At 50.4% G+C, this 14,986-nt stretch overlaps 1 protein-coding gene across 6 annotated transcripts in view; it reads left to right on the top strand.

Moving 5' to 3' along the window:
- The window catches only part of MED12 (mediator complex subunit 12), a 37,704-nt gene extending 24,679 nt beyond the window's left edge, over positions 1-13,025 (top strand). The window contains exons 27-44 of one of the 6 annotated variants that reach the window (XM_087748889.1): positions 452-631; positions 817-888; positions 1,180-1,340; positions 1,431-1,592; positions 1,678-1,789; positions 2,026-2,115; positions 2,538-2,647; positions 3,152-3,287; positions 3,565-3,726; positions 4,267-4,644; positions 4,954-5,104; positions 5,308-5,513; positions 5,969-6,049; positions 6,289-6,506; positions 7,113-7,275; positions 10,050-10,157; positions 10,405-10,486; positions 12,538-13,025. In XM_087748889.1, coding sequence (XP_087605015.1) covers positions 452-631; positions 817-888; positions 1,180-1,340; positions 1,431-1,592; positions 1,678-1,789; positions 2,026-2,115; positions 2,538-2,647; positions 3,152-3,287; positions 3,565-3,726; positions 4,267-4,644; positions 4,954-5,104; positions 5,308-5,513; positions 5,969-6,049; positions 6,289-6,506; positions 7,113-7,275; positions 10,050-10,157; positions 10,405-10,486; positions 12,538-12,581 — 2,616 coding nt within the window. In that variant the 3' untranslated portion in view covers positions 12,582-13,025. Of the gene's footprint in view, positions 1-451; positions 632-816; positions 889-1,179; positions 1,341-1,430; positions 1,593-1,677; positions 1,790-2,025; positions 2,116-2,537; positions 2,648-3,151; positions 3,288-3,564; positions 3,727-4,266; positions 4,645-4,953; positions 5,105-5,307; positions 5,514-5,968; positions 6,050-6,288; positions 6,507-7,112; positions 7,276-10,046; positions 10,239-10,404; positions 10,487-12,537 lie in introns of all 6 variants that reach the window. The other 5 variants (XM_087748887.1, XM_087748888.1, XM_087748891.1 and 2 more) reach the window with 5 other exon arrangements.
- The last annotated feature ends 1,961 nt before the right edge of the window (positions 13,026-14,986 follow it).

Below are 14,986 nucleotides of genomic sequence, written 5' to 3'. Positions count from 1 at the left end.
TCTAGTTTAGCCTTAGCTGCAGCCCCGAATTATTTAATTTAGGACAGCTCTAGGGCTTTGTTGTGCAGGAAATAGACCAAATCATTTTAAGTGATCCCTTCTGATCTTTTGAGCCCAAGCAGCAGTGTTGATGCAGCCTGAGCATGGCAGTGACTGTGTACTGTTAAATCATACCAATATTTTATCAAAAGAAAAAGCAGCTACTGTGTTTCGCCACTGCTGACTTGTCAAAGTTGATGTTTCCTCTGTTGTGATTGCTGTGCTGTGCCTGACGTCTGCTGAATCAGGATAGTACAGTTCATGAAGAGAAATGATTATCAGCCATAACTGTGTACTAATAAGGTTTTTATGAATTTGACGTGTTCCCTGCATCTTTCCAAGATTGAAAGCAGGGGCGCTGGTTTGGAATCACATCAGTTTGACTGTGCTGACTCTTGCCTTCATCTTGCAGGAGTGGGTAGGTGAGCGATGTCTGAAGTCCCTCTGTGAAGACAGCAATGACTTGCAGGATCCTGTCCTGAGCAGCACACAGGCCCAGAGGCTGATGCAGCTGATCTGTTATCCACACCGGCTGCTGGACAACGAGGAAGGAGAAAATCCTCAGCGACAGAGGATTAAACGCATCTTACAGGTGCAGGCTCCTGGCAGAATCTAAGAATGTCCTAGTAATTCCCTAATGTAGCATTAGAGTGGGGTTGTCCAAAATGCAGCCCTCTGAGGGGTCTGACACTCATCATCATGGGAGCTGAGGGTGTGGATTGATGTAGTTTGAACTGAGATAAGGACTCACATGAAGTGTGTGTGCATGTGTTGCAGAATCTGGACCAGTGGACCATGAGGCAGTCCTCGCTGGAGCTGCAACTCATGATTAAGCAGACGGCAAACAATGTGAGTTTCTGCTCAGAGGGACCATAAAGGGATGTGTGTTGCCAGTCTTGAAGTGGCTGCTTGTGAGGTGGTGGCCTAGCAGAAGTGGGAATAGGGAGGAAGTAAACAAAGAGGGAGTCAGGCCTATGAAAGCCAAGCATGAGAAGTATGCAACGAGTGTGAGACCCGAAGAGCAGCAGCCATGGGGAAGCTGGCAAGCTGGGTTTGTACTGAGTTGTGTTGAAACATGCAAGGCCTGTCAGTGGGTGCTCTTAGAGAAGGACTTGGCTGTCTTTTCTTTCCTATCTCCAGGAGATGAACTCCTTATTAGAAAATATAGCCAAGGCCACCATTGAGGTATTCCAGCAGTCAGCAGAGACCAGCTCTGCTAGCTCTGCTGGCAATGGAGTCAACAATATCAGTAGCTCAGCAAGTGCTACGCCTGCCAGCAACAAATCCAAACCCATCCTCAGGTAGGTGTAGTCCCAGCATGCAGCTGCCTTTAGATGAGTCTGAATCATAGGTTGGATTGCAAACTGCTTTTCTCTCCTGTGTTGTCACAGCTCCCTGGAGAGATCAGGAGTGTGGCTGGTGGCCCCTCTGATTGCCAAGCTTCCAACATCAGTGCAGGGCCATGTGCTGAAAGCTGCTGGAGAAGAACTGGAGAAAGGACAACATCTGGGGTCATCGTCCCGCAAAGAGCGGGACCGCCAGAAGCAGAAGAGGTGAGTCCTGGAGAAAGGGCATGCAATGCTTTCTGTGCTGATCCCCCAGCCTGGCAGTATAGCTCCATCTCTGTTCTCTCTGCAGCATGTCTCTTCTGAGCCAGCAGCCATTTCTGTCACTGGTGCTAACATGCTTAAAAGGACAGGATGAGCAGCGGGAAGGCCTCCTCACCTCTCTGTACAGTCAAGTCCAGCAGGTAGGTGTCCCGCTTCTCCCTTCGCTTTCCTCAAGGGCTTGCTTCTCCAGCAGGCAGGCTGTTGGGCATGTCCTCAGGGATGTTGTCTATCTGATTATATGCTCAATAAGGCAAAGATCCTACCCTGGTCAGTATAGGGTGCTTGAGCTAAGTCACTGGACAGTGGGCAGTACAAGCTGCTCTCTAAACTTCAGTGTACAGCTCGTGAGGTCTGTCCTCTCTTCTAAATTTTTTAGATTGTTACGAATTGGCGGGAAGATCAGTACCAAGATGACTGCAAAGCCAAGCAGCTGATGCATGAGGCCCTGAAACTACGGCTGAATTTGGTGAGCAGTTGCAGAAAAAGAGCTTAACCATATGGGGTTGAAGAATTGTCTGCCTTATGCACACACTGGAGGGGCTATATATGTCCCGAGGCAAGGAAGTAGGAGAGGCACTTGTGCTGCTTCTAGGTCTTGAGCCCTGACTGGGATAGGGTGCATGGAAAAACTCCCTTGCTCTATTTCACCAGGATGAAATCCACAGCCTTGGTCTCTGTTTTGGAGACGTGCCTTCCTATTTCAATGCTTTTGCAGTCCACAGCACTGCTACTTGCATCTGAGGTTTGTCTTGCTGACTGCAGTCTTCTTCAGCTCTCAGTAGGAGCTGCTGTAGCCCAGGACTTGCTCTGGTTTAGGCTCCTTTCTCACTTTTAAATCTTAGTGTTTCTTCATGGTGTCCTTGTGACTAAACTACTTTTCTCTGCCAGGTGGGGGGAATGTTTGACACAGTTCAACGCAGTACACAGCAGACAACTGAATGGGCTGTGCTTCTCCTGGACATCATCAGCAGTGGCACCGTGGACATGCAGTCAAACAAGTAACGTTCTGGCTGACTTCTGATCCACACACTTCCCACGGGAGGCAGTCGTTAGCATGGCCCCTTTTCTCACATGAGCTAGCTGTCTCTCTAGACGATCTGTCAGATGTGCTGTGACAGCCAAAAGAGACTTTGGAGTAATAGCAAGCCACAACCTAGGTACTAGTATCCAAGTGCACTTTGACATACCCAGAGCAAACTTGGCTTTCCATACGCAGAGAGATAAGTAAGGGAGAGCTGAGTCTGGACCTGCTTTTTGGAGAAGCTGAATGGATAGACAGGAGGCCAGTCTTAATCTGTGATACTGCACTTAACTCAAGTGTGAACACCCTGTGGTGTATAAGCAAAAGGAGGATTAGTCTGGGAGGTTAGTCTGAAAAGCGCTTGGCACTTCTGACTGTAAGGAGTACTCTCGGCAATGTAATAATGTTTGGTGTTACTATGATGGCAGAAGCTTTATATCTGCTTCTCAGGTGACTTTGACCTCTCTGCTCTGACCAACAGCGAGCTCTTCACCACCGTGTTGGACATGCTGAGTGTTCTCATCAACGGCACCCTGGCTGCTGATATGTCCAGCATTTCTCAGGGCAGCATGGAGGAGAACAAGCGGGCATACATGAATCTTGTCAAGAAGCTCAGGGTGAGGGACTTCAGGCCCTGTATGGGGAGCAGTGCGTGCAGTGTTGTGGTTGTCAAACTATGCAGATTTACCTGTGTCTCACGAATGGTACTTATCCTGTTGCTGCTGTTTGGATGAAGCAGTGAGGGTGGCATGGCCCCAGTGGCTCTGTAGGGCTGAAGGGTGCAAAGGTGAGAGGTAATGCAGGGATGGAGGTTGTCACCAGAAGAAGCACTGGTGGGCTTTGCATGATTTTTCCTGAGCAATTCTTCAAGTCTTCTCTATTCCACTTGTGCAGAAGGAGCTGGGGGACCGGCAATCCGACAGCCTGGAGAAGGTGCGACAGCTACTGCCACTTCCCAAGCAGACCCGAGATGTCATCACCTGTGAACCTCAGGGATCCCTGATTGACACCAAAGGCAATAAAATAGCTGGATTTGACTCCATCTTCAAGAAGGAGGTAAATGAAGCTTTTTTGTCTGCATCACAGCTCCTGAGTGCAGGTGTCACCTTGTCCTCTGATGCCTTGAGTCTACACAGCTCGGGAGGCATCTGTATGCAGTGCCTTGTTGCCTGCTGAGCTTGAAGTGGCTGGTTGCACACAGACAAGCTGGCACATAACCACGTCCAAAAAGGGCAAAGCTGGGTGTTAATGCTTGGCAATACATGCTGCTACGGCCTGAGAAGTTATTTAAACTTTATATAGCCATAAGTACGAAATCAAAGCATAAAGAGAAACCCATAATCCCTGTCATGTGAGTTACTGGGTAGTGCCAGCATGCAGAAGACTGGTAGAGATGGGATGAAGGAGACCGGCAGTTGTTGATGAAGGCCTTTAGAAATGACTGCTTTGCCACATGGAATAGCAGGGACCACTAGTAAGGGCTGAGGCTGTTTAGTGGGACACGTGGAGTAGAGCCTGAAGAAAGCATAGAATTTCCTGTACCCTCATAAGGGAAACAACAGGGGCTTGGAGGTTCTTCTCTCTTTTGCTTTAAAGGGTTTGCAAGTCTCTACAAAGCAGAAGATTTCCCCTTGGGATCTGTTTGAGGGCTTAAAGCACTCAGCCCCTCTCTCCTGGGGATGGTTTGGGACAGTCCGGGTGGATCGCAAGGTGTCTAGATTTGAGGAGCAGCAGAGGCTTCTTCTGTACCACACACACTTGAAACCCAAGCCCCGCAGTTACTACCTGGAGCCGTTGCCGCTGCCCCCTGAAGAGGAAGAGCCTCCTACACCTGTGGCTTTAGAGCCAGAGAAGAAAGCTGCAGAACCAGCCAAGGCTGATAAAACAAGCTCCAATCCTGCCACCTCTACTGAAGAACGCAAGAAGAAACAGAGCAAAACCAAGAAACGCAACCAATCTGCCAGCAAAACTGAGGTAACTGACTGCCCAGCAGCTATGGATCTCCCATGTCCGCCCCTCCTAGTCACAGAGCACTCCTTTGAGTCTTCCTGAGAAGCCTGAGAGTGGTGTAATGGTGAAGATGGGATGTGTTTCCTCTCAGCTGGGAGTGCTGGAGCTCTATCCTGCTCTCTCTAGCTTGGGGCAAGGGAGGAAAGGAGGCTGCCCAGCTCAGACAGCATCCCAGGCTTCCTGCTGTGGACTTTGCAACCCTTTCATACTCTTCATCCATTCACAGATTTCCAGTGCACATTGATCTTTCTTACTCCTTCTTTGTCTTTGCAGGATTTTGTGTTGGGCCCTAGCCGAGGGGTTTCATATGGAGTTGGTATGCCTACAGATCTCTTGCATCACCAGTCAGGAAGCACTATGTCGAGGCTGGCATATGGGCAATCACCAGTGGGTCTCTATGCCCAGAATCAGCCGCTTCCAGCAGGTAGGTGCACAGGAGAGGTAAGCATATTGCACCTCTTTGGGAACCTCTTGTAAGAACCCCTTCTGTGAGATGGTCTATGCAAGTCCCTACACTTTCCCCTTTTGCCTGTCATGTGTCTAGATACAGTGACAAACAGTCATTCTGGAGCTACAAGGGTCAGCAATAGCATGTGACTAGTCAGCCTGTCTCTATTCCTCTTGCAGGTGGCCCTCGCCTGGATACATCCTACAGACCTGTACGCGTGCCACTGGGGAAACTTGTTCAGAGTCGTCCTCCCTATAGTGGTGTGCTGCCTCCAGGGATGGGGAGCATGATGGGCATTGACCCCTCCTACAAGCCAGCAGTGTACAGACAGCAGCCTCCAGTGTCCCAGGGACAGATACTGAGGCAGCAGCTTCAAGCAAAGTTGGTAAGTCAAAGCTGTGCTCTTGCTGTTGCTGGACCCCACAGTACAGCAAGCCCAAGCTCTTTGCTGGGGCGATCCCTTCTAGCCAGAACTCTCCAACCCTGTCTCTGTTTCTGCCCTGGAAAGGTGTTGTCTCTTACGTCTGTTCCTCTGGTGCAGCACTGTGTTCGCCACCTGCTTTGTGGGCCCACGCCACTGACAGTGGTGGCACTGGGGCATTCGTGGCTGTTGGGCAGTGAGAGGGGCACATCCTGGCTGTGGGGTGGTAGGGATGTTAGTGGCCTATTTGTCCCAATTCGGGGTGAAGCAAAAGTTGTTAGCATCTGCATGCTGTGCAGCAGCTTCATAGGTTTAGCAGTGAAGCTACTTGTCTGGTTTGGTGAGAGCTGCTGAGAGAAGAGCAGCACTGTCCTACCCTTTGGAGATGTTGAAAAAAGTGTTCCTCTGTTGCCTTCCAGCAGGGTCAAGGCATAATGGGACAGCAGCCCGTGCGCCAGATGGCTCCAACCCCATCCTATGGAGCACTGCAGCCCTCCCAGGTAAGTGGCAGTGACCGCAGGTAAGACGAATCTGGCTCCAGCACAGGGCAGCATCTTTGTTTCTGCTGCTAAACCCTGACATTTTTTGGCTCTTCTCACTCCTTTACTGGGCAGCATGAATCTGAATCCCAGAGATGATCAGCCTTGTGACAGTATTTACAGGAGGCTGATGTCCTGTGTTCCAGATTCTCTTTTGTACCTTACCCCATGACTGATAAAGGCTTTTTGTTTCATTTCAGGGTTACACATCTTACGTCTCCCACATAGGCCTTCAGCAGCACCCCTCCCAGTCAGGCACGATGGTACCTCCTACCTATTCTGGCCAGCCCTATCAGAATTCTCACCCCAGCTCTAATCCTGCCCTGGTGGATCCTGTTAGACAGATGCAGCAGAGACCAAGTGGCTACGTACACCAGCAGGCCCCTGGCTATGGGCACACCTTGGGCAACACACAGAGGTACCTCTCACCCTGCTGGGTGTTAATAAGCTGTGTTTCATCAAGGGCTTCCCCTCTCCACTCACACAACGCTAACAGCAATCTGTTAAAATCCTGTTCTCCATGCTGTGTTATACAGCATCTGAGTCCTTCACACCCTCAGGGGAACATCTTTATCCAGCTTTCAGTCCTGGGAAGAAACAGAGACAGAATGAAATTCAGAGATGCTAGTTGCAGGCAGGAGACAGTGTTACCAGCCAGAGAAAGATGGAATTGGGAAGGATGAGAAAAATGACGTGGGAAAGACATAGTTTTGGTTTTAAATCTGACCAGCAGATTACCATCAAAGGGCTAGAATCTGGGATTTCCACTGTTCCTGAGCAGGCATAAATCCAGCAGGGAAACCATGCAGAACAGTGGACCAAAGACTGTTACTTATGGCTTCTAGAAAAACAGGTTGAGTGAAACCCTTGGGAGGCCCTGGTGTCCCTCACCTTTCTGCAGAGAGGCAGCATGGATTGCAGGGGGTTGTTTGGGCTGTCTGTCTTGTTGCTGGCAGAAGTTGGGTTTGGATTAAAGAATCTGGCTGCACATGAATCTTTTACTCCGTGAGCTTTTCTCTTGCAGGTTTCCTCACCAGTCAATACAGCAGGCCCCCATGATGAGTGGGATGAACCATTTGGGTCCACAAGGAGTCCCCTCAGGAATTCGACCCAGCCAGATACTGTCTGACCAGCAGCAGCAGCAGTACCTGAGGCAGCAGCAGCAACAGCAGCAGCAGATGCTGAGGGTGAGTGGTTGCTGACAGGAGCAAGGCTGCTGGAGCTGGAGGAGGCTTGTCCAGCGCTGCTTACCTCTCTGTCAGCAGTGCTCTGCTCTGCCCCTCTGTGCTGGGAAGGATGTCAGCTCTGTTGGGGGTCGTCTGTAATAATTCGCTAGGCAGTTCTCCCTTCCTTAGAGCTGGGCACTCCTGATGGAGACACCTGCTGCGCTGCCTTTTGCCAGTCACCCAGCATGAGCTAAAGGGAAGTTAGGAGCAGTAAAGGTCTGTTTAGTCCTCTGTGGCCTGCATCCCACCTCTTCCTGCTCCAGCTGAGCCCATAAGATTGTGCAGAAAGCTAGCTGTCTTAGAAGTGTTGCCAGGAGCTAGAAACAAAATGAAAATCCCCCTGCCCACACAAGAGCAGGTAGAGTTGTTCCTTACAAGATCATTTTTAGGGGCATATCTGCATTTTCACGAGATCAAAATAAGTGTCTGTTGCAGTTTCCAATGGCAGGAAATCCAGTGTGAATCAGTTGATGTACTCCACAGCTCACAGTGAATGGTGAAAAACTGATCCAGAGTAAGCTGTTAGACCCAGCTCTCTGGATTTGAAGAAGTTTAACAGATGTGTGTCAACAGACATGAGTATTCCATGGATTTCCATTATGGTCTTATGAATATTAAATACTTACACAGATATGAATACATTTCTTGGAGTTACTGAAATGTATTGAATTGACAGAGAAAGACATAGCTTGGGTTAACTGGTGAATTGCATACCTTACGACAACGCCTAGCAAACCTGTAGAATATGGGGAAACTTTACATGGCACGGAGTGCTGAGGCTTTGTGTTCTGAGAGGGGCCTGAGTGAGACAGTGGTTCCTGCAGAGAGCTGCAGTCAGCAGTATTTGAGAATTGCTGCCTTGCACAGGACAAGAGACTGCCTGTAGCATGGTCAGCAGCTTTTAGTCCTTTTGATGAGTAGCACCCCCTGACTATTTACTTGGCTTCTTTTAGCATTCTCCATCACTCAGAATAAGAACATGCCTCAGACAAATTGCTAGCACTTCTCCTAGCTCAGTAACTTCATGTATACCTTCAGCTTTTAGCTGACATTGCTTGGTTGCTTAAAAAAAAAAACAAAAAACAGAAACAAACAAAAAAAAACCCCAAAAAAACCACAGTGGAGTGCCCAAAATCTCCCCTGTTATTATGACTCCTGCTGTGTTATCAGAGGCATACCAGATGAAGAACACACTCCTGGTGCTTAAGTTGACTGTCATGCAGTGGCTTGTAGAAAGGACGGGTGGCCTTTTGGTTTGTCTTACATGGGTTGGTAGTCAGCTGTTGCAAGAAGGTAGGACATGAAATTGGGAGGGGTATCCTGGCTCATTTAGTCAGTCATCTGCTTTCTTGTGTACCCAGGTCATAGCATCCATTTCAAGAACCTAAGTGGCCAAACTGGTTTAAGATGGAAGTTAGGAGGCTGTTCTAGAAACTCACTCCCTTTGGATTGAATCTTTGATCCAATCCTCAATGTGTTTGTGACTGGTTCTTGTATCCAATTATTATTGTCCACTGTGTCCTGTTGTGCACTGGCTCTTCTTTCTCTCTGATGTTTACCCAATGTATTCCTAGGGAGCACTTGCAGCTTGCATACGTCATGGTTTTTCTAACCTCCTCTCATAAGATACTGTCCCTTCTCCTGATTGTATTTTTGTCTGTTTCCTGAGTCTGTTCAAGGTTTGAACTTTACCCTTTTGAGCCAGTGATCGGAACTGTACCTGGCATCACCATGTTGGTTTTTTTTATGATAGCATTAGTAGTTTTCTCTTCTGTTGATCTAGAGAGTTCAAAACTACATTGGCAGATGGGAGAAATGTCTGAAAATTAGGAGAAATGAAAGAACGTTGAGATTTGTAGGTATATTCTGAGTCCAAGTTCGACATGCTGAATATTCTTCTCACCGTAACTAGTTCTGTCAACATCTAGGTTAGAGAACTGCATCCAGTTTTATCCGCATCCTTTTACTGAAGTGCAACACCAGCTGGCATGAGTGGCAGAGAACGGCAGCAAGATAGATCGAAGAGTTGGGGAAGGTGACTGAGAAAGAAAGGCTGAAATAGCTGGGCATTGAGTTAGAGAGGCAGACGCAAGAGGAGAGATAAGTCTTGAAATTTTTTGTCTTCAAAAAAAGCCAAAAAAGCCTTATCTGTTCTTGTCCCTGTCCCTTGGCTGTAGGACAAGAAATGGCCTTGAATCGTAACACATGAAATTCAGGGTAGAGATAGGGAAAACTCCAGTGGTAGGAGTAACTGTGTGACCTGGAGTGGATTACGTAGGGAGGTTATAGGAGCTCTGTTGCTACCTCTGGAAAAATTTTGAGAACAGGTCAGGCAAATACTCAGTGAAGTCAGTATTGCTGATCTTAACCAGGAGGCAAGAGATGAACCAGCCAACCTCTTGAGGGTAGCTCTTAGTTGTTTTCTCTTCTTTTATCTTGTTTGCTCCTAGTCATTCCCCAGCTGACCAGTAGACTTGTAGTCCTCTTCCTGACATCTGTCGATACCTCATCTTGCAGAAGAACTTTGTTACTGTCCTGTATTTCTTGCCATTTTTCAGCCCGGGGCAGGGTCCTGGTGAAATCTGGGTAATTTAGGTACCTGAAAGGAAAATGGTGTAAGAGGGTACGTTACTGCATGGAACATCCTTCCTCCTTCAGCCCCTCCTGTGCCCTGTTGCTGTGTGTATTGCCCAGACAGTTCACTGATGGTCCCTTCTCTTTTGTCTTCACAGCAGCAACAGCAGCAGCAGCAGCAACAGCAGCAGCAGCAGCAGCAGCAACAACAGCAACAACAACAGCAGCAGCCACAGCCGCCGCAGCCACAGCCGCAGCAGCAACCCCAGGTCTCCACAGTGCCTCAGCCACAGGCGCAGGGCCAGCCCCCAGGGCTGGGGATGCAGGCTCTTCCCCCCCAGCAGCCCATTGTGAGTGTTCCCTCAGAGGCAGAGGGACGGGATAGTCCAGCACAAATCCAACGGTGCTCCACCTGCATCCCCCCCCTTCTCCCTCCCCTGCACTTCCCAGGGCTCGCGTGAATGCCGAGGCTGCCAGCCAGGTGGTGTGGCTATAACTACGTTTCTCTCTTTGCAGTTCCAGCGCCAGGCCCTTCAGCAGACACCGCAGCAGCAGCAAACAGCTGCTCTGGTTCGACAGCTTCAACAGCAGCTTTCCAGTAAGCCTTAGTGTTCTTGATCCTGTCCTTAGTCTCCTCCCCACTGTTTTCTATTGCAGGTACCCTGGTGTAGAGAAGCAGGACCAAGCCAAGCTGTCTGAGGCCATAAATGATGCTGGAAGGGAGGTGGCATCAGGACTTAGAGCTCCTGGCCCAAGGGGGCACAGTAGCCGGGCAGGCAGTGCTTGCCAGCTTGTGAGCAACCTTCCAGACCTTCCTTCTGCTGCCTGCAGAGGGATGAGGGAGCTGAGCCTTTGTAGGGGCTGCCATGCAGCTTTCCTGAAAGGATCCGGTCTGCAGCTTTAAAGCAGTCAGAGGTATTTCCTCTGCTGCAGATGACCTCTGAGGGGCACAGAGAGGCTGTAATCCTGGGGCACTCACTTGGTGGATGACCCAGAGATACTATGTCTGTCTTGTGATCAGGACAAGGTTTTTTGGAGGCAGGGAAGGTACTCTGGGAAGCATTGCTGCACACTTGCTGTGTTTGCGGTGTTCTGTGAGCTTCTGTGGCTGCCGTCACAGACAGGGTAATGGCATAGCTGGTGTTCAGTCTGGCACTGTGTTCCTGTAATCTGCATTGAACTACTGGCTGGGGGATCTAGAAACAGAACCCAGAGTCTGTGCTGTTCCCTTCTGAATGGCCTGCTGTTTTACTGTCACCTCACTGGCTTTTCTGCCATAAAAATGGTAGACATGCTATGAAAATGCCCAGAAATGGACTGCACAGGTTTTTTTGGAGTCCATTAAGTGTGAGGCTGTGCTAGATGTAATAATGTGTGGAGTGGGGGCTTGGAAATTGTGCTTATACTTGTTCGCTGAAGGAAAATTCTTAGTCCTTGTGACGAAAAAAAAACTCCCCAAACCAGAAGTTTTAATGTGCTAAGTTTCCCACTAGCCAGATTCACAAACCACAAATCTGTGCAAGGATCGCAGCCAGGACATTCAAGTATGGGAAGACCTCATATAAGAATCTGAATATAGCAGAATAGCCATATTTTTGTATCCTGTCTGTACAGCAAACGGAGCTGTTTTATATGGAACAGATGCGTGGGTCCAATGCAGCCATGTGTCAGCATGGAGCTTCCATGCTCCCTCATTGGGTTTGCATCGATTCCACCAGGAACCATCTGGAGTTCTTATTTGTAGTGTCTGGGATGGAGTGGAAAGCAGGACATAAACCAAGAACAGCCTGTAGGAGGGGGACAAGAATACTTTGGGCCCAGGATAGGCTGCATTAGGAGGCCCCAGCATATCCCTGAATGTGCTGTTGTCCATCAGAGTTGAGGAGGAGAGCAGGCTAGCCAGGTTACACTGGTCTCCTTTTACTTAGTCTGACTTAGGGTCAAACATGCTGATGAGGTTTCAGGAAAAAAACCGACAGAATTCTATTAATTGTACAGTACCCAAGTATTCTGTGAGCACTGTACATCACAGAACATCAGTCCCAGCAGCCTGGAAGTTCACGAGGTTCTTGAATATAACTTTACCATGTTTCCTGCCCTTTTTGTGCAGGAAGTCCTTTGGGCATGTCCTTCTTTTGTACTGAGATACTGACAGGGAGCCAGGATAGTTGTTTCGGAAACCTTCACTAGCTCTGGTTTCTGGATGTGCCTCAGGATGAGTGTTTGACACTAGCTGTCTGAGCAGCTTGTATGGCTGCAGGTGTTGTGCAATCTTGTAGGGCTGATTTTTCTTTCAAAGTCAGAAATAATTCATCCATAAACTCATCCTCCCAGCTAGCTGCCACCTTTCAGGACTTTGTTATGGTGCACCAATACCACTGCAAGAGATGGAGAGATCCCCTCTGGAGAAGCTTCAGGATTGGGACTGGCACATGTCTGTCTCTTCTTCCTCAAAGAATGTGAGGTCCTGACTGTGCTGCTGCCTAAAGGCTCAGGCAAATGAGCAGAGCAGGGAGTGCCATAAAGGTTATATTTTTTTCTTCTCACAGCCTGCGACACACTCCTCATACTGTGCTGGTGATGTGGGGAGAGGGGTCTCTCTTCTGAACCAGACCTCGTGACTGTCTAACTCTGTCTTGACCTCAACAGATACACAGACACAGCAGAACAACAACCCGTTTGGACGCTACTGATCCGTGGCACTTCAGCCCGATCCAGGAGGGAGACATCACTGTGGACTGGATACAGCCTCTTCAGCCTGACCCACAAACGGGGGCTGCTCCAGCCTCTGTCCTTGGGCCTGTGCCCCCAGTGCTGCTGCTGCCCGTCTCACAGGGAGATGCCAGGAGGATGGTTTTATTGTACAGAGAAAGTGTTTTTACTATCCGATTTCTACAAATGTTTATGGAAATCCCTTGTGGCTGATAGTCTCCCTTCCCACTTCGGTTTCAGTTTTTACTCAGTTTTTAGTATTTTTGTTAAAATAATGATTAAGACATTGTAAAATTTTGTATTTTATTTATACCAGATGAACCCCGTACTGCAGACATTCTCGGATGAATACAGAGAGCTTACTTTGCAAAAGGAGTGTGTATTCAGAGCCTGCCTTTCCTCCTCAGCGCTCCTCCCAGTACAGCCCAGCAGCAGCTCTACACATGGTCTTTATCTCTTTCTCAGTAGAACTGATGTCTGCATTTTCAGCTTTTGTGAACAGCTAAACAGTTTGGTTTGGGAAAGAAAGCCCTTCTTCCCTGTTTGTTTCATATGCTGGTGTTCGTATGCTTGCAAGGGTTTGTGCAAGCTTTGTAGGATTTGTAGGTTGATTTACTAGTAGTCTGTGGCATGTTCTACCAGGACAGAGGTATAAAGCAAAGAGGGAGTTACATTGCAGGGTAATTCTGAGCCTTAACAAGCCACAGCAGTTACCGAGATGCTCAAGCTCATACCTCTGCAGTCTAGGAGGAGCTGCAGACCAAGTGCACTCACAACACTACTCATCGCAGCACGGTTTTGCTGATAAGCACCAAGGCTCCTCTGCTAGCTCCTTCCTGACAGCCACGGTGCTTTCTGTGGATGGGTAACATGCTGCATTCTCAACTTTTGGTCTGCCTAATGCAGCCTGCTGGTATGGAGTCTCATCTCTGTCTGCAGCGGGCTGCTTTAGCTTAGTGCTCTCTATTCCTGCTGTCTGTTGAACGTGGAAACCGCTGTCACCAGCACCTTTCTTCTCTCTTTGGTTCTTCCTCTGCAATTTGCTTGTGCACCACTTGACCTGTGGTCCCTCTGGTAGCTTTTCTTGACCAGTGTTTTCCTTCTGCTTTCTCTGTGTGGGATATAGTGAGGCTCACAGGGACTCATGGAAGAGCTGCACTTGGTCTTAATCTAAGGGCAAATAAACAGGGTCAGGGCCAGAGCCAGAGGGCAAACTTAGGGGGTGGAGAGGAAGGAGGGATGTTGGGGCTCTGGTCCTCAGCTGTGCTCAGACTACCATGAGGGATGTCAGTGATGCAGGGCAGTGCCCCATGTGCTGGCTGGAGCTGAGCCCTTTCCCTGCCGGGAGCAGGCAGGTGGCTGCTCTCAAGGGCACCACGGTGGGGGCTGCCTGGCACCACAGCCCCCCTCTGCCCTGCACCAAGCTCCTGCTGTGTTGTTGCAGGTGGGTTGGAAGGTGTTGCTGCCCAGGCCTGATGGAGATGGGCTCCCTCGTTAATTGAGGACAGACAGATGTGTGTGCAGGGCTGCTTCCTCTGTGCATCCCTGCTTCTCCCCTTCTGTGAGGATCAGGCTGGGGAGCAGCCTGGACCTGGCTCGAACATCCCCTCATGCCCCAGGGGCGACCGTGCCAGGGGCTCTGCTTGCCCACAGCCTGTGCTGGGTAGCCCGAGAGGTGGAAGCCCTGCTCATGGCCATGGCTGTGCCAGCTGGCCCCTGCTCTGAGGGTCCTACGGCTGGGGCAGGAGGAGGGCTGTGCTCCCCCTCGTCCTGCCTGGGGCGTGGGCAGGGGGTGCCCCGGGGCCCGCGGAGCCACAGCCTGGGCGAGCTGGGCACTGTCTTCCTGGCGTGTGCGGCCGTGGCTGGCAGCCCCCTCCTCTGCCGGCCCTGGGAGGCGGCTGAGCCTGCGCCAAGCGGCATCTTCGATGCCGCCGGCTGCGTGGCTGCCGTGCCGGGGGCCGGCGGAGGGCGGCTCCCTGCCGCAGCCGGCGCCGGGGCAGCGCGGCCACGGGCGGCTCCGGGCCGGGCGCGGTGCGGTGCTGCTTGCAAGGCGGCCGGGGCAGGGTTGGGGTGCTGCAGCAGGGAAGCACGGAGCCGGGTGCTGACCGACTGCTTTGTGCCCTCCGGGGCCCCAGGGACGGCCCCAGGGACCGCCCTGCCTCCCTGGGGGAAAGGGGACGACTTGTCCCTCCCTGGGGCCAGGTGCCTGCTGCCAGGGACCCTGCTTATTGCATGGCTCAGCAACGGGGCTGCCCCTACTCTTTCCCCCTGCAAATTTCCCCCAGCCGTGCCAGCTGCTTGGCAGGCTGGGTCTGTGTGGGATGAGCAGGGCTCCAGAGCTCCATTATGGTGACAGACCCAGGGCTGCCAGTGTCCAAGACCCCAC

The sequence above is a fragment of the Nipponia nippon genome, unplaced genomic scaffold (genome assembly GCF_047370975.1).
Source record: "Nipponia nippon isolate SJK-2023a ecotype South Korea unplaced genomic scaffold, ASM4737097v1 scaffold_12, whole genome shotgun sequence".
Classification (NCBI taxonomy): domain Eukaryota; kingdom Metazoa; phylum Chordata; class Aves; order Pelecaniformes; family Threskiornithidae; genus Nipponia; species Nipponia nippon.
This window is presented reverse-complemented; position numbering and strand designations above follow the sequence as displayed.